The sequence below is a fragment of the Delphinus delphis genome, chromosome 8 (genome assembly GCF_949987515.2).
Source record: "Delphinus delphis chromosome 8, mDelDel1.2, whole genome shotgun sequence".
Classification (NCBI taxonomy): Eukaryota; Metazoa; Chordata; class Mammalia; order Artiodactyla; family Delphinidae; genus Delphinus; species Delphinus delphis.
This window is the reverse complement of record NC_082690.1, coordinates 86,266,593-86,293,739: the sequence shown is the minus strand read 5'-3', so window position 1 is coordinate 86,293,739 and position 27,147 is coordinate 86,266,593. Positions and strand designations below refer to the sequence as shown.

The 27,147-nt window shown below is 49.9% G+C and overlaps 1 protein-coding gene across 1 annotated transcript in view; it reads right to left on the bottom strand.

Annotated features, from left to right (window-relative positions):
- Positions 1-6,643: 6,643 nt before the first annotated feature.
- The window catches only part of NAT10 (N-acetyltransferase 10), a 39,329-nt gene continuing 18,825 nt past the window's right edge, over positions 6,644-27,147 (bottom strand). Inside the window, exons 13-29 of the mRNA XM_060018680.1 lie at positions 24,183-24,307; positions 23,577-23,727; positions 23,197-23,293; positions 22,203-22,319; positions 21,230-21,331; positions 21,059-21,133; positions 20,390-20,506; positions 19,410-19,543; positions 19,149-19,197; positions 15,817-15,913; positions 15,622-15,732; positions 14,522-14,694; positions 13,909-14,028; positions 13,429-13,527; positions 12,973-13,046; positions 11,856-11,939; positions 6,644-7,379 (exon numbers count right to left, since the gene is read on the bottom strand). Of these exons, the coding sequence (XP_059874663.1) occupies positions 7,268-7,379; positions 11,856-11,939; positions 12,973-13,046; positions 13,429-13,527; positions 13,909-14,028; positions 14,522-14,694; positions 15,622-15,732; positions 15,817-15,913; positions 19,149-19,197; positions 19,410-19,543; positions 20,390-20,506; positions 21,059-21,133; positions 21,230-21,331; positions 22,203-22,319; positions 23,197-23,293; positions 23,577-23,727; positions 24,183-24,307 (1,837 nt within the window). The 3' untranslated portion in view covers positions 6,644-7,267. The remainder of the gene's footprint in view (positions 7,380-11,855; positions 11,940-12,972; positions 13,047-13,428; positions 13,528-13,908; positions 14,029-14,521; positions 14,695-15,621; positions 15,733-15,816; positions 15,914-19,148; positions 19,198-19,409; positions 19,544-20,389; positions 20,507-21,058; positions 21,134-21,229; positions 21,332-22,202; positions 22,320-23,196; positions 23,294-23,576; positions 23,728-24,182; positions 24,308-27,147) is intronic.

Below are 27,147 nucleotides of genomic sequence, written 5' to 3'. Positions count from 1 at the left end.
AGCTCAGACTGTCCAAACTGGGGCTCTTCGGGGGTGTGGGCATCCTTATGAGTGTACAGAACGTATGTTCTGTCTGGGCCCCGGGCCATTTCAGTCAAAACTTGGTATTTTCCCTCAATGTCACGTCCGAAAGGCTGCCCAAACCCTGAACTTACTTATTCAGGGCTGTGCCTTTGAAAGACGACGTGGGCCTCCAGGGGGCCGGGGATCGTGCACAGAGGGTCACTTGGAGTCCGTTCTCTTGGTGTCTGGCCTCCTTTGGAGTCGGGGTCGGGCCAGTGCGGGGGGAGTCGCCGTCCTGCTCAGAGAGTGGTTGGCAGAAGGCAGTTCGTTCCCCTGAACGCCTTTAACGCTTTTGGTCTGAGCCAAGAGTGGCGTGGGGTACAGTGGAGGAGCCTGGTGGCCTCAGCTTTTGTTGCTGCTGTTTTCAGGGTCGATGCTGAAATCCCAAGCCTAGAATTAGGCTGCCTCTGTGGGCTCCGGAGGCAGAGCCCCAAACGGCCCCCCTGGTCCAGTTTCTCCAGTGAAAAAGTCCTTTAATTTGGATTGGAGAGCAGGGCCCACACTTCCCACTGGGAACTGCGGGTCTTAGGGATTTAAAGGACGGGGCAGGGGTGGAAGGGAAGGACTGGGAGAGGAGGCCCTTCTACTTCTTCCCCGCTACCTGCCCCTGACATTCTCCAGGCTCCAGGCTCCCCTGGGGTGGAGACACATCGTTGGGCCTAGACCCTTGTCGTATTTATGGGCCAGACACTGGGGGCACCTTCTGGACAGCTTGTGCTGGATGTCGCCTTCAGCTGTCTGGCTGTACCTTAGAAACTATTTATTCACCAGAAGCCCCAGGCACTTTAGGAGGTGTCACTTCGGTCACCTTGAAAAACCCCTGGGGGCTTGCAACCGTGGAAAATATTTTCAACTAGCTGCTTGAGCTGGATGTACAAAGGAATAGGCGTTATTTTATTGCTGTAATATTGTACGATACTGTAACTATATATTAATGTTGTCACTTATTGTAAATGTACTATGGTTTTATTAACAATAAACACTTGTTAACAATGACCTTGGCCTCATGGCTCCTGATAGAGGGTTACCCAAAGTTCAGAGCTGGGGAGGAGCCCATTTAGGACCAGGAAGAGAACCCAGAGCTGATTCCCTGGTTACTTGGGGCACTCACGTCTCAGAGGGAAAGAACCCCTGCTGGAAGCTGTGCTGTGGCCACCTGCCAACCCCTGTCCTACCCTATTTAGTACCCGAGCCTGGGTCCAGCCCTCACTGGGCCTTAGTTTTCCTGTTCTGTCAAATGGGGTAGGTGTGTTCCCATTCGTTAAGCACTTAAGTGCCACTGAGCTGGACTGGAAGGACGGGAACACAATGCCAGGAATAAGACAGCTGTCAGATTTTTCACAGAACTGGAACAAATAATCCTAAAATTTATATGGAACCACAAAAGACCGAGAATAGCCAAAGCAATCCTGAGGAAAAAGAAAGCAGGAGGCCTAACCCTCCCAGACTTCAGACAATACTACAAAGCTACAGTAATTAAAACAACATGGTGTTGGCACAGAAACAGACATATGGATCAGTGGAACAGAACAGACAGCCCAGAAATAAACCCACTCACCTATGGTCAATTAATCTTCAACAAAGGAGGCAAGAATATACAGTGGAAAAAAGACAATCTCTTCAGCAAGTGGTGTTGGGAAAGCTGGACAGCTGCATGCAAATCAATGAAGTTAGAACATACCCTCACACCATACCCAAAAATAAACTCAAAATGGCTTAAAGACTTACTTAAATATAAGACATGACACCATACAACTCCTAAAAGAGAACATGGGCAAAACATTCTCTGACATAAATTATACCAATGTTTTCTTAGGTCAGTCTCCCAAGGCAACAGAAATAAAAGCAAAAATAAACAAATTGGACCTAATCAAACTTAATAAGCTTTTGCAAAGCAAAGGAAACCATCGATGAAACAAACAACCTACAGACTGGGAGAAAATATTCACAGATGATGTGACCAACAAGGGCTTAATTTCCAAAATATACAAACAGCTCATACAGCTCAATATCAAAAAACAAACAACCCAATCGAAAAATGGGCACAAGACATAAAGAGACATTTCTCCAAAGACATACAAATGGCCAGTAGGCACATGAAAAGATGCTAATTATTAGAGAAATGCAAATCAAAACTACAATGAGGTACCACCTCACCCCGTCAGAATGGCCATCATCAAAAAGTCTACAAACAATAAATGCTGCAGAGGGTGTGGAGAAAAGGGAACCCTCCTACACTGTCGGTGGGAATGTAAATTGGTACAGTCACTATGGAGAACAGTATGGAGGTTCCTCAAAAACTAAACACAGAGTTGCCATATGACCCAGCAATCCCATTCCTGGGTATATATCCAAAAAAATCTATAATTCAAAAAGATACATGCACCCCTATGTTCACAGCAGCACTATTTACAATAGCCAAGACATGGAAACAACCTAAACGTCCATGGACAGATGGATAAAGAACATGTGGAACATACATACAATGGAATATTACTCAGCCATGAAAAAGAACTCAGCAACACAGATGGACCTAGAGATTATCGTACTAAGTGAAGTCAGACACAGAAGGACAAATACCATATGATATCACTTATATGTGGAATCTAAAATACGACACAAATGAGCGTATCTATGAAATGGACTCAGAGCACAGACCTGTGGTTGCCACGGGGGAGGGCTGTGGGGGAGGGGTAAACTGGGAGTTTGGGATTAGCAGACGCAAAGCATTATATACAGAAGGCATCAACAACTAGGTCCTACTGAACAGCACAGGAACTAGATTCAATATCCTATGATAAACCATAATGGAAAATACAAAAAAGGATATATATATATATATATATATATACACATATATATATTATATATATATATAACTGAATCACTTTGCTGTAGAGCAGAAATTAACATTGTAAATCAACTATACTTAAAACTGTTTAGAAAGACAGCTGCCAGAGGGCTTTGCTGATCTGCCCCGAGGCCAGGTTCCCCACACCCCTGATGCAGGGGGCTGCTGGGATAGTTGTTTGCAAACCCTCCCTCACACAGTCAAAATCTGTGTGGCTCAGCACAGGAAGAGGGGGGCCTGAGGAGGGACCCTGCTGAGCCCAAGCTGGCTGTGTTACCTGTTAATGCAGGGAGGACCGGAAGCCAGTGACTCAAGCCCAAGGGTTTTCTGGGGTCGGCTGTAGTTTGTCTTAGGTGTGAAGTCCAGGCAGAAATAAAGGCTTTGAAAAATGTTTCCTGCCTGCAGCAGGCAGAGAAATTCCTAAGGCCGCTGGGAACACTGACTGGAGTGGCTGTGGTTCGGTGACCGACAGGCCAGGACTCAGGAGCTGGGGGACAACGTGAAGACCGCACGGGGTCAGTCCCGGGAAAGGCCTGCTGTGGGCTTTGCTTGGTGGAGCCCAGGCAGGGCAGCCTGGGGCCCTGGCCTCTGTGGGGAGAGGGCTCAGCACGGACCATGGCGCCCTCTGGGGGCCTTGGGGAGGAGACGCGCCCCTCAGCACCATCCTCCTGGTCCGAGGCCCCTGAGGGAGCTTGCGGGGTGGTCCCTCCCCAGCACTCGCCACCTGCAGGGGATCCCCCGCAGAGGTCCGTGTCCACCCTCCCCACAAGTCCCCCAGCCCTGCAGGACGTGCCTCAGTCAAGCACGCAGCCTGAGAGGCAAGATCTAGTCAGCACCTGGCTCCAGACGGGAGCTCAGCCATATTTTCTCTCTTTGGGGGGCAGACGGTTGAAGGGAAGGTGAGATAAGGGAGGGGTGGGACCCTTTTGAGCCTGCGTGTAGCAGAAACACGCTCTAAAGCAGGCACTTAAATAAATAGAAAAACATCAGACATTCTCCAAGGGGCCAGGAGGACTAGAACAGAAATGGGGGTGTGTCTGGTCACCTCACTTGCCCCGGCGGCCGGGCCTCCTCGTCGGGCCGCTGCTCCGGAGCATGGGGCGCCTCTCGTCCGCTGCCTGCTCCAGCCTGTCGGCAGCCAAAGAAGACAGTGAACTTCTCCTTAGCAGGAGTCCCTGAAAAGCAAGGGGGACTTGGCTCTACTCTAGCTGCCCCGCAGGCAGTGAAAGCTGGGCTAACTCAGCCGGAATCTCCACAGGAAAGCCATCCGGAGCAGAGGGAGCCCGAGTCCAGCCACCAAGGCCCACACCGAGCCTGCCCTCCTCAGCAGCGTCCGGCCCCCTGCTCTCCTCCTCCCCATACTTCCCTTTCCTTTCTGCTCCTGCCGGTTGGTTGCCCGATAGCATCCAGATGCCGGATTATCACAGCTTTCTCCTCAGCAGAAGCGACACAAGAAAAGCTTCAGCATCCCCCTTTCCTGCTGCCCCACCCTTCTGCAGAATCCACACCACCTTTCAACTTTCACCAGTTGTTTACAGAGTGGAGGGCAGCCGTCTGGAGTCTGAACTGCCTATTCAGGCCCTGGGGATGCCAACCCCGCCCCCTCCAGGCCTTCGGACCGGCTGGTGTAATGGCCTCTGATAATGAGTCTACATTTGTCCAAGGTGACGGTCACTGATTTCCTCCCCTCCCCCAGCCTCACAGCCCCCTTTGTGTCATCTCCTGGTCACCCCGGAGTCCTCCGGGACTGTGGGGGACAGATGAGCACTGGAAGCGCTGAAGCCGGCCAGTACTGGCCCCCTCCCAGCTGGGGGGGGGCGGGGTGGGGGGGTGGAGACCATTGAGGACTCTTCTTTGTTCAGGCTTCTTCAGCCCCTTCCCCAGGCTGGTGACAGCATTCATAGGCAGCCTATCTGAATTCATTTTGCAAGTGAGATTTCCTGAGACAGCGAGCTTTACAGATGTCACTCTGTCTGGAGGCCAGATGGTGAGGTCTGGGGGAGGCGTGCCTTTTCAGGTTTGGAGGAGAACCCAAGATCACAACCACCAAGTGCAGAGACCTGTTTAGGAACACACGCTTTGCAAATAAAAAGGCCAAGACTGTACATAGTAGGTGAAATGCTCACTTCCTTTTCATGCGCAGAGGGAAAGGCTGTCAGTCAAGAGGCTTGTCAGAGAACAGAGCTGGCCTGGTCTGACTACAAAGCGCGCGCTCCTAGCTGCCCCGGCGGGCCTCTTCCAGCACAGGCTGTGGTTTAGAACAAAGCCAGACAGGCCTCATTCAGCCCATCTTGGCGCTCGTGGGTAACGGAGCAGCTCCCCGGGTTATACTGGCACATGCCACAGAACCCAGAGAGGCTTGGTGAGCGCCTGCTGCAGGCCAGGCACCGTTCTCAGCTCCTCAGGCCGGCCGCGTGAGGGAGGTGCTGTCATTACCACCTGCGGTTTACAAAGATGTGGACCTGGGTTACGAGGTGTACCCCAGGTCACAGCAAGGGCCAGGCAGAGCCAGTGTCAAGGCCAGGAAGGCTCCCTGGAGCAGATCAGAGGGACGGGCTTTGGGGCTAGAGGGGCCGAGCAAGGGCCCGGCCGATCTGGGTCCTGCAGCTGTGGGACGATGCGGCTGGAGAGCTTTAAGATGCCGCTCGGCTCAGACCATCTGGGGCTGTGACTTTGCTTTTCAGCCACTCTCCTTAAGAAAACCCTCTTTGAAAGGCAGGCTCAGGCACTCACCTGAGAAAAACGGATCAAATTTTTTTTTTCATCTCTAAACTTTCCTTCAGACTTAATAGGGGGTCTGCAGCTCCAGGAGACAAAAGGCCCTACGCCTACGGGGACAAGGCGCGGTGGTCCCAGGTACGCAGTCAGAATCTGCTTGTCTCCCCATGGCCATCTGTCCTGGGAGTTGCACGTTTAATCCTCTTTGGTCCAGAAGCGCCCTTTCCTTCCCCGTCCACACGCTAGACTTCTAGGAACCAGATTACCTATCAGGGCTGAGGAAAGGACCTATTTGGACTCACAGAGGACCAGTCCTTTTAAAGTCTATGAAAAACCAAAGAAGATCAGTAACCAAGGCCACCACATGAATTTTTTTTAAATAAGGAAAAATACAGAAGCTGAAATCCGACACAGTCAGCGAGCTCCGAAGGATCGCCATTAACCCACATGCGGAAGCGGGGAGAAAGGCGGATCAGAACCAGAGCGCGACGGAACTGACTTCCACTCTGAGCTCTCCTTGCACCTGGTGACGTGGATGAGGAACAATCCTACAGGACCAGCAGAAGGGAAATTCCCTGGCCGTCCAGTGGCTAGGACTCTACGCTTCCACTGCAGGGGGCCCTGGTTCGATCCCTGGTTGGGGATGCAGGGTCAAGGTTTCAATAACAATGGTATCAGATTCAGGACTGGAAAGCAGACACCATCAAACGTTCCAAAATACACCACATAATTGCCGTGGAGAGGACCAAACGACCTGACAGGAGCTAGGCAGGAGAGGCCAGCTAGCTGGCTTCCAGGTGCCGTCCCAAGTCCCTCAGAACCACCACAGTGAGCACCGGTCAGCACGGCCACTTCTCCCATGGGCTCCTGGGTCCGTAAGCCCTGGCCACGCTGCCCACCCTCGGCCTTGATGCCAGCACCCTCCCAAGTGTACTGGCAGCCAAGACCCACCGAAAGAAAGGAGCAACGTGCAACTTCCGCCTACGTTCAGTTGACGAGCACACGGCCAGCTGATCTTTCTAGGATACAGTTTATTAAAAATAGAGTCTCTAACCCCCTCAATCCCTGCTAGCAAAAGGGTCTTTCCCAACATTTTTTCCCAAATGGATGAAATACCAGGTATTGGGGACTCAGATGTCATATCCTCCCTCTCCTAAGAACTCAGGCTTTTCTGGGCCACTGCCAGGGCCAGGAGAGGAACAGCACATGGCAGTGTGGGTCCCAGGATGCCAGGCCTGGCTGGACTAGAGCCTCTGCAGCTCCAGGCCCCAGGGAGTTTGGACGAGTTCATAACAAGAGGCCCCGGTGCTCCCCCAGCAGCCTCCTGAACATCCCCAGAAGACTGTGTACTTGACGCCCGAGAAGGAACAAGAGCCAGCGTGGCTTCTACACGTGCGAGAAGGAACCGAAAAACCTGGGCCCAAAGCAAACTATGAACGAATGGGGAGACAGGCCTGGACTGGGGGGAGGAAAGACGGTGCCGGAGGATCGCCAAGCATCGAGTTCTAAGCCGACCCACTCAGAAGTGACTGCTTTTAATAGTCTAGTCAGCTGCCACTCAGTGCAGCCAGAGACAGTTCAGAAAGTCAGGGTATCTCCTTACGAGTCAGCCACCGACACCCAAGTTACTCTCCACTATTTCTTCCACTTCAGTTTTGTGTCTTTTTTGTGCTTCACATCTCTGTTTTTCTTCAACTTTTTGTTCTGTTTGGGTTCTTGTTTGGCTTCCAACTTCCTTTTCTTGTCACTGGAGAAGAAAAAACAGTAGTAGAGAGAGAAAGAATGAAGCATGCCTGGATCTGTAACCTTTCAGACTGCTTTGCTTTAAGCTTGCTTTGCTTTGTCTGAAAAAGGGTTTCCGCCATCTGAAACGTGATGTAAGAACGTGCAGTCACACAGCAATGTCCTCTGCAGGCCTACAGGGCATTGTGCTGGGGTCTGGGGGTACACCACACCAACCCAGCTCCTGCCCTGACCAAGCTCTCAGTCTGTGGAGGAACAAATCTACGTCTTAACTCCTGAAATCTGTACATTCCCCCCTCCCATGACTTTAAGAAAAACCTATGGCATTACAAGGAAAATTCCTTCCCACCACTTACCACTAAGGATTACCCTGGAAACCAGACATATTATCCCAATGACTGAGGATAGTCCATAATACACAGCATGAAAACTCCCAGGAAAACCATACAATACTTTTTGATGTGTTATTTTATTTTTCCTAAATGAGAAGAAAACCCAAAGGAATAGTAACTCGGGTACACATTTCAGCTGGCCAGTAGGTTCCTCACAGATAGATTAACGTGAGAATAGCTCGGCAAATGGCCACCTTCCTTTCCCCTTATAGGTTAAAGATTCTCTCCAGTGTCACTTTGCCCTGGAAACAAACACCTCCCTGTAAGGGGACGGTGTGCAATTCTGTCCTGAGACCTAACATCACCTGAATGAAGTGACTGCTCAGAAAACAGAAGGCCTCAAAGAATTCGGAATGACAGTTATCAGTATTTTTACTTCCAAAGGCGCAAGCTTTCACGTTTCCCCAGACCCCTCAAGCGCATGAATGGCCACACAGACTGGGTAATGCAGATGGCTCCTCAGGGGCAGCGACAGCCAAACCAACAGTGGGAGGGACTGAGCTCTGCGGAGCACACAACCAGGCCGTCTCCACACCAGGCCCAGAGCCGGCCATGTTCAAAGCCCCTGCACTCAATACGCAGCCATCACGCGCCCTGGGCCGCATCTGCCATATTGTCCAAACCAGAAATTAGGACACACTGACAGCGGGCTTTTGTGCCACATCAGAGACCATCAGGAAAATGAGGCTAGCACCGATGCTGGAATCTTCCAGGTAGCACAGTGATTTATGGAGACAGAAGAGAACATCTGATTTCTGGGAACTATGGTTCGTAGAGTCACAAGATTTCCTCTTTCCAAATAAACTCTTCAGGGGACCCTGTTTATGGCAATGCCAAGAACTCACCCTCCCACAAACCCACAAACCAGCTGTGGAAGCCTCATCTCCAGAGGCCCAGGGCAGGGGAGGCCTCACTGTCTTCCCAAGGGAAACTCCAGTGAAAGTGCCGCCCCACGGAACCACCGTCATCTACCCACACGCCACTCTGCAGAGAAGCAGCTGAGGGCGAAGGTTTTTGAAGAGTAGTCCAGGGAGTCCTGGAGTCCCCCAAGACCCCTCCTGGTGGGCCCCAAAGTCAAAACTATTTTCATAATAATTCTAATACATTATTTGCCTCTTCCACTTTCATTCTCTCCCAACTGGTTTGTTTTCCAGAGGCTACAAGATGTGTGATAGCACAACAGACTGAATGCAGAAGCAGACAGGAGAGTTCAGCTGCTTTCTAGTACGCCAGCTATTAAAAAGATTCACAAAAATGTAAATGTGAAACAATGCCACTCTTCTCACTAAAATTTTTATGAAAAAGGTATTTTTAAAAACAAAAAACCCATAATGAGTCCATGACTGTTAATTCTAAATGAATAAACATTTTTTTTTTTTTTTTTTTTGGCGATATGCGGGCCTCTCACTGCTATGGCCTCTCCCGTTGCGGAGCACAGGCTCCAGACGCACAGGCTCAGCGGCCATGGCTCACGGGCCCAGCCGCTCTGCGGCACGTGAGATCCCCCCAGACCAGGGCACGAACCCGTGTCCCCTGCATCGGCAGGCGGACTCCCAACCACTGCACCACCAGGGAAGCCCAACATTTTTTTTTAATTTCTCAGTTTTTCATTTATAAAATGGGAAATTTTTTTAATTTAATTTTTTTTCTTATACAGCAGGTTCTTATTAGTTATCTATTTCATACATATTAGTGTATACATGTCAGTCCCGATCTCCCAGTTCATCCCACCACCACCACCACCTCACCCCCATCCCCGCTTTCCCCCCTTGGTGTCCATACGTTTGTTCTCTACATCTGTGCCTCTAAAAAGTGGGACATTGTGATAGATAAAACCCACACGCACAAAAGCCCTTTGGGGTCCTCAATAATTTTTATGATATAAAGGAACTCTGAGATCCAAAACTTTGAGAACCATTGGCTTAGAGGAAGGAGAGTATAACAGGTAAAACTCTGGGCTTTGCAGTGGACAAACCTGGTCCTGATTCTGGCTCTGCCTCTTACTAGCTATATGCTTCTTGGGAAGTCACTTAACACCTGAGAGCCTCGGTTACTTCATCTTTAAAGTAGTGATATACCCATAAAACTCCTAGAAGAGAACATAGGCAAAACATTCTCTGACATAAATCATACCAATGTTTTCTTAGGTCAGGCTCCCAAGCCAATAGAAAGAAATAAAAATAACAAATGGGACCTAATCAAACTTACAAGCTTTTGCACAGCAAAGGAAACCATAAACAAAATGAAAAGACAACCTACAGAATGGGAGAAAACATCTGCAAATGATGCGATGGACAAGGGCTTACTTTCCAAAATATACGAACAGCTCATACAATTTAAAAACAAAAAAAACAACCCAATCGAAAAATGGGTAGAAGACCTGAAGAGACATTTCTCCAAAGACATACAGATGGCCAATAGGCACATGAAAAGATGCTCATCATTGCTAATTATCAGAGAAATGCAAATCAAAACTACAATGAGGTACCATCTCACGCTGGTCAGAATGGCCATCATTAAAAAGTCTACAAATAACAAATGCTGGAGAGGGTGTGGAGAAAAGGGAACCTTCCTACACTGCTGGTGGGAATGTAAAGTTGGTGCAGCCACTGTGAAAAACAGTATGGAGGTTCCTCAGAAAACTAAAAATAGAATTACCATATGATCCAGCAATCCCACTCCTGGGCATATATCCGGACAAAGCTATAATTCAAAAAGATACATGCACCCCTATGTTCACAGCAGCACTATTCACAGTAGCCAAGACATGGAAACAACCTACATGTCCATCAACAGAGGAATAATGGATAAAGAAGATGTAGTACAGATATACAATCGGATACTACTCAGCTGTAAAAAAGAACGAAATAATGCCATTTGTAGCAACATGGATGCAACTAGAGTTTATCATACTAAGTGAAATAAGTCAGAAAGACAAATACTGTATGATACCACTTATGTGTGGAATCTAAAAATGACACAAATTGAACCTATCTATGAAACAGAAACAGGGACTTCCCCGGTGGTCCAGTGGGTAAGGCTCCACACTCCCAATGTAGGGGGCCCGGGTTCGATCCCTGGTCGGGGAACTAGATCCAGCGTGCGTGCCGCACTAAGAGTCCTGCCACAACTAAGAGGTCCGCATGCCACAACTAAAAGATCCTGCATGCTGCAAGGAAGATCCCGCACGCCACAAATAAGACCCAGCACAGCCTAAATAAATAAATATTAAGGGGGAAAAAAAAGAGATCAATAGAGCAAATCTGGGGAAAAGACAGGGCCACAGCAATTTAAAAAAGCACAAATAACGAAGAAGCTGTGTTTTATCAAGTAAAGTTTCAAAAAAGACATACACAAATTGAACTATATATGTGTATAACACACATAAAACCCTATTAAAAAAGCAAAATAATAACCAGGTTTGAGGGGGTAGAGTGAAAGGGTGAGTTTAGAGAGGTCAAGCTTAATAAGCCTGAAAAAAACCCAAAACAACAGAAACAGAATCTCAGAGACAGAGAACAGACTGTGGGTTGCCAAGGGGGAGGGGGGTGAGAAAGGGATGGATTGGGAGTTTGCGATCAGCAGATGCAAACCGGTATATACAGAATGGATAAACAACAAGATCCTGTGATAAACCATAATAGGAAAGAATATGAAAAAGAATGTATACATATGTATAACTGAGTCACTTTGCTGTACAGCAGTAATTAACACATTATAAATCAATCATACTTCAATAAAAATAAATAAAGCAGTGATGTAAGAAAAAAGCCACCTCTGTTTAGAGCACAAAGGGGATGCTGCATTAAAGCTCCCAGGAGGTGCTCAGGTAGCGGCAAGTCCAAGGCTGTTGTTCTCAAGCCTGTCTCCCTGGCATGTCTGAGAATACGGGGGATGCAGAGATCCAGGCCTAAGCAATGGCCCTGCCTGATCAGTGGGAGCTATGATACAAAAATAGCATCCCTCAAAGGAAAGAATAGTGACTTTCCTCAAGGCTTTTGCTCCAACCTCCTACTTCCTAGAGAAAGTTACCAGCGAAGCAGAGAGGCCAGAATGCCTCCCCTGCCTGATGTATGCCAGCCCCTCACCTTTTCAGGCTGACAACCGAGGCATTCTGCCCGGCTTTGTTCAAAACTTCATTCCATTCTTCATCGTCCCCACGGATTATGTATCTAAAAAATAAAGGGAAATATCAAAGCCTGCTCAAAAGAAGAGAAGGCCGCTTAAAAGAAAGTAAGAGAGTGACAACGTTTTCATCACACACATCCCACCACGAGAGCCAGGCCGAGCTGCACCAGCATTTGAACAGCAGAGAGCACAGGACAGGCGTGCAGCTGAGCTCCAGGGGACAGGAACTTCACCGGAACAAGCACGGTCAGGCCTGCTAGCAGGGGTCGATCCGCACAGAAGGCAGCTGCCCGACTTCTGCCACCTGACTCTCAGCAACCGCCCACCCGCCCACCAGAGGAGCCTCCTGTCACCCCCAGCATCTCCTTGCTCACCACCACCTCCACAGCCCACACGCCCTTGGACTGGGCCATGTCTGCCCCACCTCGCCCCACCTCTCTGGGATCTGGCAGTCCTGACAAGTCAAGGCTTTGATGCAGCAAAGCTGTGTGCAGAGCTCAATACTTTGCCCACGGACCTCCTGGCCACCTCCATCTCACATCCAACAACCACCATCACTAATGACCCGGCAACGGGACTACAGGTCAAAGAGGCTCAGAGGCCACCAAGTCTGGAGCGGTTATTCACATCAATCTACCGGGCGGGTACCGCCATTATAGCTGCAGCTCAAAGAGGACTGCAATCTCCAGGGCATGGAGGGTTCCAGAACAAGGGGTTTTGTTGGTTCATTGGCAGTAGGATCTTTTCTTCAAACAAATTCACATCAAAAGCCAAATATTAAAAAGTGGCCACTGACAGTGGATGCTCATGGATCAGCATCCCCCTTCCCTAAGGAGCCCGGGGCACGACACGGGACCCAAGGGATCTCAGGAACACGACCTGCAAGTCATGACTTACAAAGTGGCAGAGCTGATCTGGGGAAAACAAATCCTTCAAAATTATGCAATTAGTCAATTAGGAGGTTTTTAGCTGCTAGTGCTTCTAAAAATGATCCCATGAAACACAGCTTCCAGGGCACCCAGGAAGCAAATTAGAAGCAACCAGCAGAGGTTCCGTGCTTCCCACGAGGGGCCTTACTGAGCGAGGTCCAGGTTCTTCAGCTTCCCCACTTCTTTCTTGTGTTTCTCCTGGAACTCCTTTGCTGCTTCGTCCTGTGGTCGAAGTCCCATACAGAGAGTAGGTCAGAGTCAGGCAGGGGACAAATGGCAGGGAAAGGCCGGGGGCAGAACGTGACCGCGACGACCAGCAGGCCTATCCTTCTGCACATTTCCCTCCCACAGCATTAAAGGCAGCTCTTACTCAGTGTGTATGAACATAAAACGCGCCTTCTGAAAACCTAAACGATCAAACAAGTAGTTCACAACAGCAGCTGCTGGACTGCCAGCTCGCACACGCGCTCAGTGGGGGGCCTCGTCAAGGGCCGGGTGGGCACGGGAGGGGCAGGGAGACTCGGGGAGCACGCCCCTCACACCCCCAGAACACTAGCGCCAGGGACTCTCCTACAGGGGAGAGACGGACGTTCGGTGTTCGTACCAGGTCGTCACTCAGCGTCTTCATCGTGGGCTCCATAACCACGGCCTTCACTGCCACCATTTGCTCCTCGATGGCCTTCTCCTGCACTTCATTAAACAGCTACAAAAGACCAAGGCCAAGAAGCAGAAGATGAAGGCGCAGCAGAGGCCCAGTCACTCGTTAGCAAGTCATTCAGCACGCGCCCTGCGCGGTTTAGGAGTACACACGCTCACGGGAGGAGCAGGAGATCCCCGACTGGAGATGTCACACTCCCATCAGGGGTGCCTCTGGGAGACAACGCGGAACGTTACAGATCCAGCTGAAGTTCCCCATATCTGTGTGTGTGTGTGTGTGTGTGTGTGTGTGTGTGTGTGTGTGTGTGTGTGTGTGAAAATCTGCAGCAAACACAGCCAAATGTTAACCTTTCTGCATCCTGGGGCAGGGAGTGGGCTTGACACATTTTTCAACACAGGCCAAAGCCCTGCCCTCAGCTGAGGTTACCTTCACAACCTTGCGGATGATCCGGTTGAAAAGTCCCATCAACTGGCCCGAGGGCAGCTCGATCTCCTTTTCCAGCTGGTCCACAGACTTGTGCTGCAGGCCAATCCCCAAGAGAAGAGCCTGGGGGACGGAGAATCTGTTGGAGTGGCTGCCAGGGCAGGCTTTTGCCCATTAAAACCACACCAAGAACCAGAGTTACACTCTCTTGACCAAAACACTGACTGACACTATTGTGGAATCTTCCCATTCATCCTGTTACTGAAACCACTAGGAAAACTCCCTCCTCCTGAAATCTCCAAACTAACTTCTTATCCCGGCAAATAGCTGCTTTACGGCTACATTACAAGCACAAGGTGCTCCTGGACTCTGATGAAGCAGAGTAGGAACCAAGGCAACGTGGTGGGGTGGAGGAACGTGGGTCCAGACTGCAGCACTTCTACTTACTTACTGTACTGCTGGGCACACAGCTCAACTGCAAAGCCCAAGAGTCCCCACGTGTAAAAGGTGAGACCACTACCCCCCCCATCAGCACAAAGTTATGTCAAAGCATCCGACCAACACCCAGCATATAAACTGCTCCACAAAACCAGCACACGAGCAGCAGGTGACCTACCGACTGGGCAGCAGACAGGGCCAGGTCCCCCAGCTGGTTCAGGAAATACAGCCGGGAGATGGCCGGGACCATGTCCATGATGAGGTGATAGTCAACCATGTTCCGTGAATACATCTCCAGCCTCTTCAGGTCATAGGGGAGGAAGAGTGCTTCCAGCTCCTCCCGGCACAGGGCTGGACATGCGACAGAGCCAGACGAGGCAGGTGAGCCCAACGCCCTTGCAGGGTCTGACGAGATTCCCAGATGGCGCTCACAACAACAGTCCCCAGGTGGCACCCAACAGCTGCTCCTCCACGGGGCCTTCAGCAGGAGCCGGGCAGGAGCCACCTAAAAGTGCCTGCCCACCCTGGGCCGCCCTGACCCTCCTCCTGCAAAGGGGAGGCAGCTTGGTCCACGCAGGGAGGGGGACGGATGGTGTGTGACCCTTGCTCAGAGTTCCACGCCAACACATCAGACCAAGAAAGGCTCCCGTGCCCTGGGGTTAGAGGAATGCAACACTTTCCCCACTTCGTCACTTCTCCTCAGGACGCAGCTTAACAGAAAACAGGCATGCTCCACCCAGCTCGACAAACAGATTTTTACACCAAAATATAATTGGCCCAAAAAAAGGGTATACGTACACGTAACTAGCAAGAGGGAAAAAATACCCCACGGCTGTTAACACTAACGATCCCGTACACCCTTTTTTGTGTTTTAAATATTCAAACAGAATCTACATGCCCAAAGCACTTCTACGTGTTGCCCACAGAAGGTTGACAGCATATTCTTATTACAATTTCATGAATGAGGAAACGGAGCCTCAGAATTGAGCTAGTTACCCTAGCTCACAGGATTTAGATCAGGTTCCACAACTGACCAGCTGCAGGCCTTACTTACACCTCTAAAGCCAAGTCCTTCCCCCCAAGTCCTGTCATGAGGGCACAGTGTGTGATAGCGGCCCTGAGGCGGCACAGGGCCTGCTGAGCAGAGGCGGGTGGGGGAGACACAGGCCTGGAACCAGTCCCTCCATTCCTAGTCCAGCCCTCTTCCTGGACCACATGCCCACCGCCTGTTCCACACAACCAAGCCCCACCAGCCCTCCGGCCGCCCCACCAGCTCACCCAGCTGCACGGGTTTCCCAATGTTCCTGTTCTGAAGGATGTTCAGGGCCAGGGAAGGAGAGAAGGTGCTGAACTGGTAGGACAGCAGGGCTAGGAATCGCCTTCGGAAATCTGCGGGGTTCAACCACACAGTGTCAGAGGTCTGTAGGCCCCTGTGCCTGCACCTGGCCACCCACCACCTCCACTCCCACTCACCTTTCCAAAAGGCAGAGAGCCAGGCACCCTGGTCGGCCTCATCCTCGTCCATCAACGTCTTTAGCATGATGCACGAGTGTTCTCCGGTCAGGTCATTCTGGGAAACACAAATCCCTAACTGGCACCAAGACCCCCTTTTATGAAGGACCTGTCACTGCTGAAGGGCAAGCACGCTTACGCGGGCCCTTGCTTCCTCCCCAGCAGGAGAGGCGGCCTCGCCTTCATTCTCGCAGGGCCCACTGCCTACACGACAGCTTCCAGAGACCACTTTGTCCTGCAACTTCCGAGCAGGTGCCCCAGCGATGGCGCAAAGCTACTCAGACCTTCGGAGCATGTCTTCTGCTGTGAACCCCTTGCTCACATCAGGTCAGATTCTGAACCGGGAGGCATTACAGCTTAAACTCCACATGATCCAATCAACGTGTTTTGGGCGCTCGCAGCAAAAACTTCATGGCCAAAAACAAGCACGGCAAGAGTTCCCCTGCTGGCAACAGGTTTGCAAGTGCAGGCTCCTTTAGGTACTAAAGCAGCGACCACAGGTTTTTTAATTTCTACTACACAACAACCACAAAGCCCCAAACCATAAAAATACCTAATGGATTTCAACTGAAGAGCATTCAAGTAACAAAAGGCCACCACCACGTCACAAACAAGCACTGCACAGCACAAGACCACAGGGACGTACCATGGTCCACGCTGAACTCACTGGTTGTGTGGTCCTTGCAGTCGACCACCAAACTTACACTCCAGCCTCGACCAGGGTCACTGACAAGGACCCAGCCCCTCTACAGCTGCTCCTGCCCACGTGGAAGCAGCCACACACCCAGTGGTCCTCATCAGTCCAGCTTTGAACTCTCAGATGGGTGCCACCCTTGGATATTGACCTGGAGAACTTCTTCATCCTCCCAGCACCAACTCCACCAGCTGACCAATACCTTCTGTGCCCACTCTTTGCTTCCCTCCTGCTGTGAGGGATGCGGTGGCCACCTCTCCCCCTGCACTCCAGGTCCTACCCTCCTGCCTCTTCCAGGCCTGTAGTCCTGCAATCAGCCCCCCTCACCTGCATCTGCATGATCTCTACAGGATCATACCCTGCAGCAAACAAACATGTTCTGGAATCTCCCGGCTGACAAACCCACCCTGACTCCAATCTGCCCCCAGCTACCTTATTCCTCTGCTGCCTTTGCCTCGTGTAGGAATCGTGTATTCAGTCTGTTTCCTCACCTCCCATTCTCTCCGGTCAGGTTGATCCCGCCACTCCACTGAAGCTGCCTTTATTCCGATCACCAACACCGACAAATCCAATGGTCAACTGTCCTAACCTTACTTGTTCTCTGACAGCAATGACTCCCCTTCCTGAAACACTCGTTATTCTTGGATTCTGACACCACAGCCCCTGCCCTTCTCCTACAGATCATGGCTACTCCTCAGCCTCCCTTGCTGTGTTTCCTGACTCATTCCTCTAAATGCTGCAGAGTGTAAGGACTCACCCTCTTTATTCTCAGCCCCTTCTTCCAACAGCTTTAAATACTTATTCACTGAACAAAAGTATTTACTGAACATGTACTATACATAGCAGATGCTATTAGGTGCTGGGGTTACAGCTGCGAAGAAAACAGGCCACCCCACCCCGCACCAAAAAAATCCTTGACCCCGAGAGTATATTCTATTAAGAGTATGCTGATGACTCTCAAATCTCTGTCTCCAGCCCCGACCTCTTCCTTGATCTCCAGACTCCTGTAGTCAACTGCCTATTCCATACTTCCACACTTGGCTGTCTAATAGGCATCACACACTTACTATGCCAAAAACAATTCCCACTTCCACCTCCAAATCTGGTCCTACCCCATTCAGTTTCTTTTTTAATGTATTTATTATTTTATTTATTTTTTTGGCTGCTTTGGGTCTTCGTTGCTGCGCGCAGGCTTTCTCTAGTTGCGGTGAGCGGGGGACACTCTGTTGTGGTGCGCGGGCTTCTCATTGCGGTGGTGTCTCTTGCTGCGGAGCACGGGCTCTAGGCGCGCGGGCTTCAGTAGTTGTGGCTCGTGGGCTCTAGAGCGCAGGCTCAGTAGTTGTGGCTTGTGGGCTCTAGAGCGCAGGCTCAGCCGTTGTGGCGCACGGGCTTAGCTGCACCACGGCATGTGGGATCTTCCTGGACCAGGGCTTGAACTCATGTCCCCTGCACTGGCAGCTGGGTTCTTAACCGCTGCACCACCAAGGAAGCCTCCCATTGAGTCTTATCTCAGGAAACAGCACCTCCAACACCCAGTTTCTCAGCCAGTCTCTCCAGCCAAAAACCAAAGAACTACCCTTGATACTTCTGTTCACTTACCTTCCACACCCCCATCCTTCAACTCTTCTCAGTTCACCTCCCAAACACCCCTGGCATCTGGCCCTTCTCTCCCCTCACCATGTCCTCCCCAGCCAAGCTGCTCATCTCCCCGCCTCTACTCACGGGCCACCGTCCATCGTCTACACGGCAGCCCCAGCACCTTCCCTCTAACCCCTCCCTCCACCTGAACGGGGAGGGAGCGCAGAGTCCCTGCCCAGACCCACCTGCCCTGCTGTGAATCACCACCCTTTCCTTTCAAGGTCCTTCCAGCCACACTGGCCCTTTGTTTCCTTCAAATCACCAACTTCCTTCCTGCCTCAGGTCCTCACATTTGCTGTGCCCCCTGCTTGAATACGCTCACTTTTCTGCAGGCAGGACTGTCACGTGGCTGGTCCACCCTGATCATTCAGGTTGCAGTTTGAAAGGTCACCCCTCAGAAGCCTGACCACTCATTACACTGTCGCTATCTGAATACTTCTCGTCTGCTCACTTTTTTGCTGCCTATTTCTCCTCATTAGAAAATAAGCTTCACGGCTTGTCTCGCTCACTGCCTGATTCAGTGCATGCACTAAATAATTTTTTTTTTAATGAACTGACAGCCACTAACTCTCTCATCTTCCATTTTATCCTCTATGGCTCTGTTGTCCACACAAGCGCATCCCTCCTTCAGATACCAGCTTATAGTATGCACTCCTCCCCTAAAACCACTTTTCTTCCTGTTTTTAAAAAATACAAATTCGAGGAGGCCCCCAGTGACAGGATTCCAGAACGTGGTGAACAAGCCCACGTGCACTTCCGCCATCTCAGCGTGGAGCACAAAGCCGCTAGAGTGTGCAGTGGGGAGAGTGACCGTGTGGCCCTCGGTAAGGGCGGCTGCTCCGGAGGCATTCAGAGAAGCCTCCTGGCAGCACAGGCACACCGCTCAGGGCACAGCGGGAGGCACCAGGGCTCTGCAAGGACACACCTGTCACCACCCTCCCCTGCCAGACGCCTCACTCACCGGGGTCTGTCTCAGATAAACAGGGACAAAGCCAGCTCGTTTCCAGAACCTGCAAAGGATACAGAGAGCAGGTCACCACGTGTGCCTTCTGGGAGCGGCTGACACACAGAGCTGGGAAGGGCGGGGGGTGAGGGCAGCGGGGCGGGGGCGTCAGGACAGCTGACACCACTGCAAAGGCAGACACGCAGCCCACAGGACTCTCATTCTCAGGACACCGAGGCCAAAGGGATGCTGCGGGAGGAAGGGCAGGCGAACGCTTACCTGAGGAGCCTGGGGGTCAAGCCGTAGCACACCCCCAGGTAGTCCAGGTGCTCGGCAGGCCTCTCGTTCAGTTTGAGAAGTAAGGGAGGCAGGTCCTTCCGGGGAGTGACGACCTCTTCCAGCAAGCTGACCGCCTGGAGGATGCCCGAGGGGAGAGCACATCCACCCAGCGGAGAGAGAGGAAGGTTAGTGACATTCCCAAGCACCCCTGGCCACACCAAGCTCTGGACGAGCACAGCAAAAACCGGGACAGGTGTCCTGGTTCTTAAAATGTAAAATCACCACTAAGTCCAGTCATCATTCCTGAGGACACCAAAGCCCTAGACGAGCACGGACCCACACTGCTCAAAACCCAGAATGTAGGAAACGGCCACACGGTTTAGAAACGCCAAACGCATTTACAAAGAGACAGAGCTAAGGTGCTGAAGACGCAGGTCTGTCACCGGATGGCTCTGTGTCTTGGGAACTGACAAACCTCTGAGCCCGACCTTAAGTATAAGCCCCTTCCCACCTCCCGAGCAGGCACACCGTGAAACATCAAATGAACCCGTGTGAAAAGCTGTCCCAGCTCCTAGCATTGAGCACTCTTACCCAGAAAGACAGAGCTCCCTGAGTCTGAGGTCAGTACTGAGAGGAGGAGACTGCACTGCACAGCTGTGGCTTTAAGCCGGCATGTGGATCAGCGTCACCTGGGAGCTTCAGGCAGATTACTGGGCCCCACCCAGAGCCTCGGATTCAGGAGGTCCAGGGCAGGGGTCAAGAGCTGACACTCTTAACGAGTCTCCAGGTGAGGCGGATGATGGTGACCCGAGGGCCTCAGTCTCGGTGTCAGCTGGGGAAAGAGAAGCTTCTCCAAAGCCAGAGAGGAACTCTGCCGCTACTGCTCAGAGCCCAGACCACAGGACAGCTCTTGATGATACTCCTGAAGACCCAGAGGATGGCCCTCCCTGAAACCAGGAGCTCGGCCAGAAGACGCCTACCTCACTGCTGACGGTGTGCATTTCCTGCGAGGGCGCCAGGACCTTTTCCTCGAGACAAGGGAATCTGCCCTCATAGTACATCTGCAGCAGCTGCAGGGCTCGGCTGCCATAGCCCATCTGTGAGCAGACACGGAGGGAAACAGGCAAAGGCAAGAGAGATGTCCTCAGTGTCTACGCCACTCGTACGCCCCTGTACTGCTTCTAGAAAGCCTTCACTCCAGGTCAAAGTGCACTTCGCAAAGGGAACCAATGAAACCCCTCAACAAGGTCAAAGCAGAGACCCTTAAGACCTAGCGTGGCACGACCCTCACTCTCGCACTGTCCAGCCCGTCAAGAACGTGAGGATGGCTGAGCATGCTTTCTGGTCTGCATGACTCTACGGCTAACTCCTCGGTGAGGACTTCTAAGACAGGAGGTAACTACAGGAAGCAGATCTGGGTCACGAGTCCCCTGTCCTCACAAAGAGTGAGCACATACAATCATCCTGCCCACCCACCCCCAGCCTCCGGCAAACCGTCCACAGCAGAGGGGGACCTGGATCTGCTACTCCTTGACCAGCTTCCTATTTAAACAACCGCATACACCTGCCCTAACGAGAGGCCAGCAACGTGGCAGCAGCTAATTACAGCACACCAGGTTTAAATAACAGCACACACGAGGACACGTTACCGCTTGATAATCCGGGTGAACAGCAATGCGAACCACTCTTCCACCCGAAAGGCCGCCAAAGTCTGGGTCTTGGAACTGTGGGGGAGACACAAGCCGGTGACTAAGCAACAAAAGACAGCCTCCAGCACTGCCAGCTTCACTCGCTCAGACACACCAGGGAAAGCACATCACCTGTTCCGACACTGTCCATGGAATCAGGTCCCCCGAAGCCTTCTTGCCTCGAGACAGGCTGTTCAAGATGGACTGGCGAGAAATCTCCCCCTCGAGGCACACCTGTTGGGGAAGCAGGACACTGCAGACAGAAAGGCCGGCTCCAGGTTCAGAGCCCACCCCCAGAACCTCACCAGCACTCCGCCCTTGCTCTGACTAGGCCGGCTGTTTCCACTCCAGCGCACGCTTAACCCTGTAACCAACTCATCCGTTTCCAAGAGAAGTTTCATTACTGTGTCCCCTGGGCATCCTGACACCGTCACTAAGAAGGCAGAATACTGACCCAGAGAGCAAAACCACACTAGAAGAGGGTCTCCACACATGGTGTACATGTGAGCTCATCAATTAAGGCTCAGGACGCTCACGTGGCTCTCTACAGAACTGGGCAACGTCAGTGACTCCAGGGTCTAACAGGAATATGGTTAAACATAGTACCATACGTGCATGTCATGAAATACAATGCAGCCTTAAAAATTATGCAGATTATGAATATCTGACACATTGAAAAAAAAAACCCAGATTACCAAATACTATGATCGTATGTTTATGAACAGGAAAAATGATAAAGAAATGCATAAATACAGGCTAGGCATTAAAAACATCTTCCCAATCTGTGTCTTCTAATTTTACAAGTAGCATGTATTGCTTTAGTAATAAAGGAGGAAAACAAAGTTCTGTTTTAGGAGCTGCAAGTCAAAATACGAGTGGCCAGTTCTGATTTTCACCCATCCATGAACAGTGGGGCTTTGGGTCTCTGTCTGGGTGGTAGTTTCCTTTGATGCACCCTAATCGCCTGCCTGGATACGTCCAGTCACTAGGCTTGAGATCAAGAATCAGCAGCTTCCCCTTCTGCGCTGCGGTTACCGAGCCACTAATCCTTGATGCCTAAGTGGGTCCCAAAATCAATGCCACAAGGACACCTCAGCTTCTGTACCTGGATGACAGCAAGCACTTCAGGAAGGGCATTCTGGGTGGGGGGCACGGGAGGCAGGAGGCAGAAGAGATGGTGAGCAGGCGCATCAGAAAGCATCTGGAGATCGCTGGGAGAGTTCTGTGGGGCACAAACAGGTCAGTGAGAAGCACTCCTCATCCTGTCCTCACTCGAGAGGCTACTCCACAGTCATGACTGGAGAACTGCCTTCCCCAGAGCCAGGTGATGTGCTGAAACCCGTCAAAGTGCCTTTCCAGCATCATAGCCGGCCAGCCTGAGACCCTCTGTAAGGGCTTAAGCGGGACTTAAGCCTCCAACGTTTGCTGTCACCTCACCACGAGTGCTGAGGCTGCAGAGCCGGAGCAGAGACCTGCTTAGTTAGTGCTATATACTTCACAGCTGGGAAGCGAACTTCTTCCTGATAAGAGGCTGCTATTTCAAGACAACCTCTCACCACTTCTAACATCAACCCTTCGGCTTTCCGTTTAAAGGGTGTTCATAAAAAAGCTACCTAGACACTCAAAAAGTGTCCTTTCCAATGTGCCTTTTTAAGACTTTCAAATATTCCAAATTCTCATTCACTGCTCCTTAAAAACAGCCCAGGGGTATAAGGCTGGTCTCAGGTCAAACAGCAGCCCCCGGATTACAACTGCTATGTCATCTCAGCCCATCCATTTAGCCAACAGGCAAGAAATATAAGTACCCCTTTTAAAATGGGCAAAACTTTCCACCCTCTCCAGCTACCACACATGGAGCTACGTGCAGAAATCTCACACTCTGTATGCAAAGCTGGAGCCCACGACAAGCCTGAACAACAATGGGAAATGCAACCCCTCCAGCAGGATCCCTGGACCTTGCCAACATCAGGACGTTCAAGTCCCAGTGGAATGGTCACCTGAGCCACTGGGTAACAAAACATGCAAAAAGTCGAGTCAAAAGGCACTGCCCAGTGCTGGAATTCACTGCTAAAGTTCACCCGAGGGCTAGCTGCAGTTACCTTGTAATGAGAAGCCACGTAGAGGGCCATAAGCCGTTGGAGGAAAATCTCAGAGGCTTTGTGGTAGCAAAAGAGGGTATCTCTATTAACATAGTAGCTGGATCTGGAGTTAAGCAACCAAAGCAAATCGAAGAGAACCCAGAACAGGACACACTACTTCCAAGGGTCACCTGGATATGTGGGTTTCCCTCAACCTGGGAAGAGGAGCCCCTGGTTCTGAGCAGAAACATATTAGGGAGGAAAAGAAGGGAAATCAACAACATTCAACTTTCCCCTCTCCCTAGAGCAGCAGCCTATGAAGCAAAGGGCCAAAACTCTTTGTTCAACTCTTCCATTGCCCCCTCTCCCTTTCACAGGACAAATGGAACCCAGGAGGATACAGCTCACAGGCTTCAGGCAAGGGGCAGCCAGAGATGATCCGAGTGATGTTGAGGCAATCCAGGCACAGCAGGTCGTTCAGCCACTTCTCTACTGCATCCCCAGGGGCGTATCGGATCGACTCGTGCAGGGAAACCTCATGCAGTGTTCGCACTGTTCCCCACAACACACACACACACACAGTGAGGAACAACTAGTAAATACTGTTTTCCACAAGAGCAAGGCAAATGTTCTACTTTATCTCTGTCACATGGCGCTCACAAAATATGGCTCAAGAATTTAAAGCGAGTGGTTTTAAATTGTTCTGGTGGATGTTCAACTTGCCTCGACACCAATCCCAAGGGGATCTCTCTAAGTCAATGCAACCAATGCCCTGAGATGGTGACAAACAGGAATCTAGCCACCAGAAGGCCCAGGTCAGCCACCCATCTGGTCACTGGTTTGCTGTTCCTCAGAGAAAAGCAACTTCACCTCTTGGGAACTCAACCTCTCTGCCTGATGGTCAGACGGTCTGTTACCGCCCGTGCGGTCATGAGGGGAAGGATCCCGCAGGAGAGTGTGAAGTGACTTGCTGTGCACTGCAGGCACATTCAGAGCTCCAGGGGTACCTGATGCCAGTCTGGCGGTCGTCGTGGTCTTGTTCTCAGCGGTGGTGCTGACCTGGCTCTGGGCACTCTGTTGACGGAGCTGCTGAATTAGCTTGAGGGACAGAGACCGGCCAGTGCCCTCGTAGCTAGGAGCAAAAGCAAAGGCAATCAGGCATGAGGTCCCAAATCAACTCTCTAGGAGGGGACAGAGAACTACTTTCCTCGTCCTAATGAAACATCAGACTTCTGTTCGCCGAGGACAACCCTGTCACCTCTGAACTTCCATGCCCAAAGGAGGCAGGGCTGCATGGTGGCTCACCTCGGAGCCATCTGGGCCTGGGCTCAAGTCCTGGCATGTCCATCTAGTACCTCTGGACAAAGAACTCAACCCCTTTTAGCTTCCTCCTCAAAAGGGGACTATTCCACACATCTCACCGGACTGTACTGTGAACTAAAAAATAAGGACTGAGGGCTTCCCTGGTGGCGCAGTGGTTGAGAGTCCGCCTGCCGATGCAGGGGACACGGGTTTGTGCCCCGGTCCAGGAAGATCCCACACGCCGCGGAGCGGCTGGGCCCGTGAGCCATGGCCGCTGAGCCTGCACGTCCGGAGCCTGTGCTCCGCAACGGGAGAGGCCACGGCAGTGAGAGGCCCGCGTACCGCAAAAAAAAAAAATAATAATAAATAAGGACTGAGAAGATGACGTGAATAAAGCATTTAGCATAATGGAACTGGAACACAGGTAAATGGCCAATTAATAAGAGCTGCTATTAGAAGTTCTATGCTTGAAAAAATGAACAGAGAGCATTTCCAGTTTGAAAAAATTAAGATTAAACAAATCCACCACCCAAGTAACTTTTCTCATTACTACTTTCATTTAAAAGATGACGTAAAGAAGTAATAAAAAATTTGGGGAAAAGAAATCATCTATAATCTGATCACTGAACCAGCTCTTTTCAATTGTTATTTCCTCCTTGTCTTTGGTCACAAGCACACGTGACCACAGGGTGCAGACTGCTCAGTGGGTTTTTTTAATTTTTAGTTTTACACTGTTTCATAGTATTCATTATCATAAATGAGGATACTGCATAAATACTTCCTCTAACTCAAATACTACTTTTAAAGAATGATCAAAAAATTAAATTTTGAAGTGCTTTTATTACTCCTGCCTGCCCCATATAACAAAGCATTCTCAAAGGAATTCCATTTACTTATTTAAAAAAAACAAAAACAAAGAGTAAGCACAAGCAGCAAAGCTAAAAAAAATTGTGTGTTTCAAAGAACATTAACAAGAAAGTGGAATTTCTTGAGTGGGAGAAAATTTCTGTAAATCACGTATATGAGACTTGTATCTAGACCATATAAGGCACCCTTCCATACAACTCAATAATAAGTAAGACAACTCAATTAGAAAAATGAGCAGAGGATCTGAATAGATACTTCTCCAAAGAAGATAAATAATGGCCAATAAGCATGTGAGATGCCCCACATCATCAGCCATCAGGGAAATGCAAATGAAGACCACATGAGATACCATTTCATACTCATTAGGATGGCTACAATCAAAAAGACATATAAATGCTAGCAAGGACATGGAAAAACTGGAACCCTCAGACACTGCGAGAGGAATGTAAAATGGTTCAGCTGCTTAGGAAAGCAATCTGGCAGTTCGCTAACAGTTAAACAGAAAGTTATCATCTGACCCACTAATTCCACTTCTAGGTATACACCCAACAGAACAGAAAACATGTCTGCACAAAAACCTGTACATGAATGTTGACAGCAGCATTACTGCTACTAGCCAAAAGAGAGAAACAACCCAAATGACCATCAAAAAGATGAATGGAAAAACAAAATGTGCATAAACATACAATGGAATAGTATTCAGCCATAAAAAGGAATGAAGTACTGATACAAGCTACACGGATGAACCTTGAAAACATTATGGTTAGTGAAAGAAGCCAGTCACAAAAGACCACATATTCTAAGATTCCACTTATATAAAGTGTCCAGAATAGGCAAATCCATAGATACAGAAAGTTGATTAGTGGTTGCCTAGAACTGGGGGGCAGGAAGGAACTGGAGGATGATAATGCAAGGATATGGGGTTTCTTTCTGGGGTAATGAAAATGTTTTAAAATTGACTGTGGTGATGGTTTCACAACTCTATGAATATACTAAAAATCACTGAATTATACACTTTAAATATATCTCAATAAAGCAGTTATCAAAAAAGAGTAAAACCCATTTTACTTAACTGTTTTCAGTATAAGCAAAGCAGTCAAATAATAAATCTATAATATAGAATTATCTCTTCAAGATGTGACTTCCATATAGAAACCTTTTCTATATTGAAGATATGTATACACTGAACAGGAAAGATTTCCCAGTATATTCTTTTTTTTTTTTTTTTTTTGGCCATGCTGCACAGCTTGTGGGATCTTAGTTCCCCAACCAAGGATCAAATCCAGGCCCCCAGAAGTGGAAGCTCGGAGTCCTAACCCCTGGACCACCAGGGAATTCCCAGTATATTCTTTATATAAAAAAACAAATTCAAAACACTATGAAAACTATGTTTATGTTCTTATTCAAAATGAAAAAGTTGTCTCTATATGGTCAGATCACCAGTGATTTTTCTTTTTGCTTACCTTACCTTTCTAGCTTTTCTAAAGCAAACAAGAACTAAATATTTCAAAATTTTAAAAAAGCTCTTGAGCCTGCTTTCTTATGATAACTATACAGTTACTTTAATACTATATTTTCACATAAGCCTCAGAGATAAGACACTGGTATTGCCATCCATGTGCCCTTTAGAACTTCATCAGGCCTACAGACAGAAGGAGACACTCATCAGCTGGGTTATGAAGTTCTTCAGGCTGGTGCTGCCTGTTCTGGTGGGCCATAGCTCGGACCAGAAGTGAGCTGTAGTTTACTATGAAGGGGCCAGCTGCCAAGGAGAAGGCTGAGGAGAGAGTGCAGCAGAGCCCC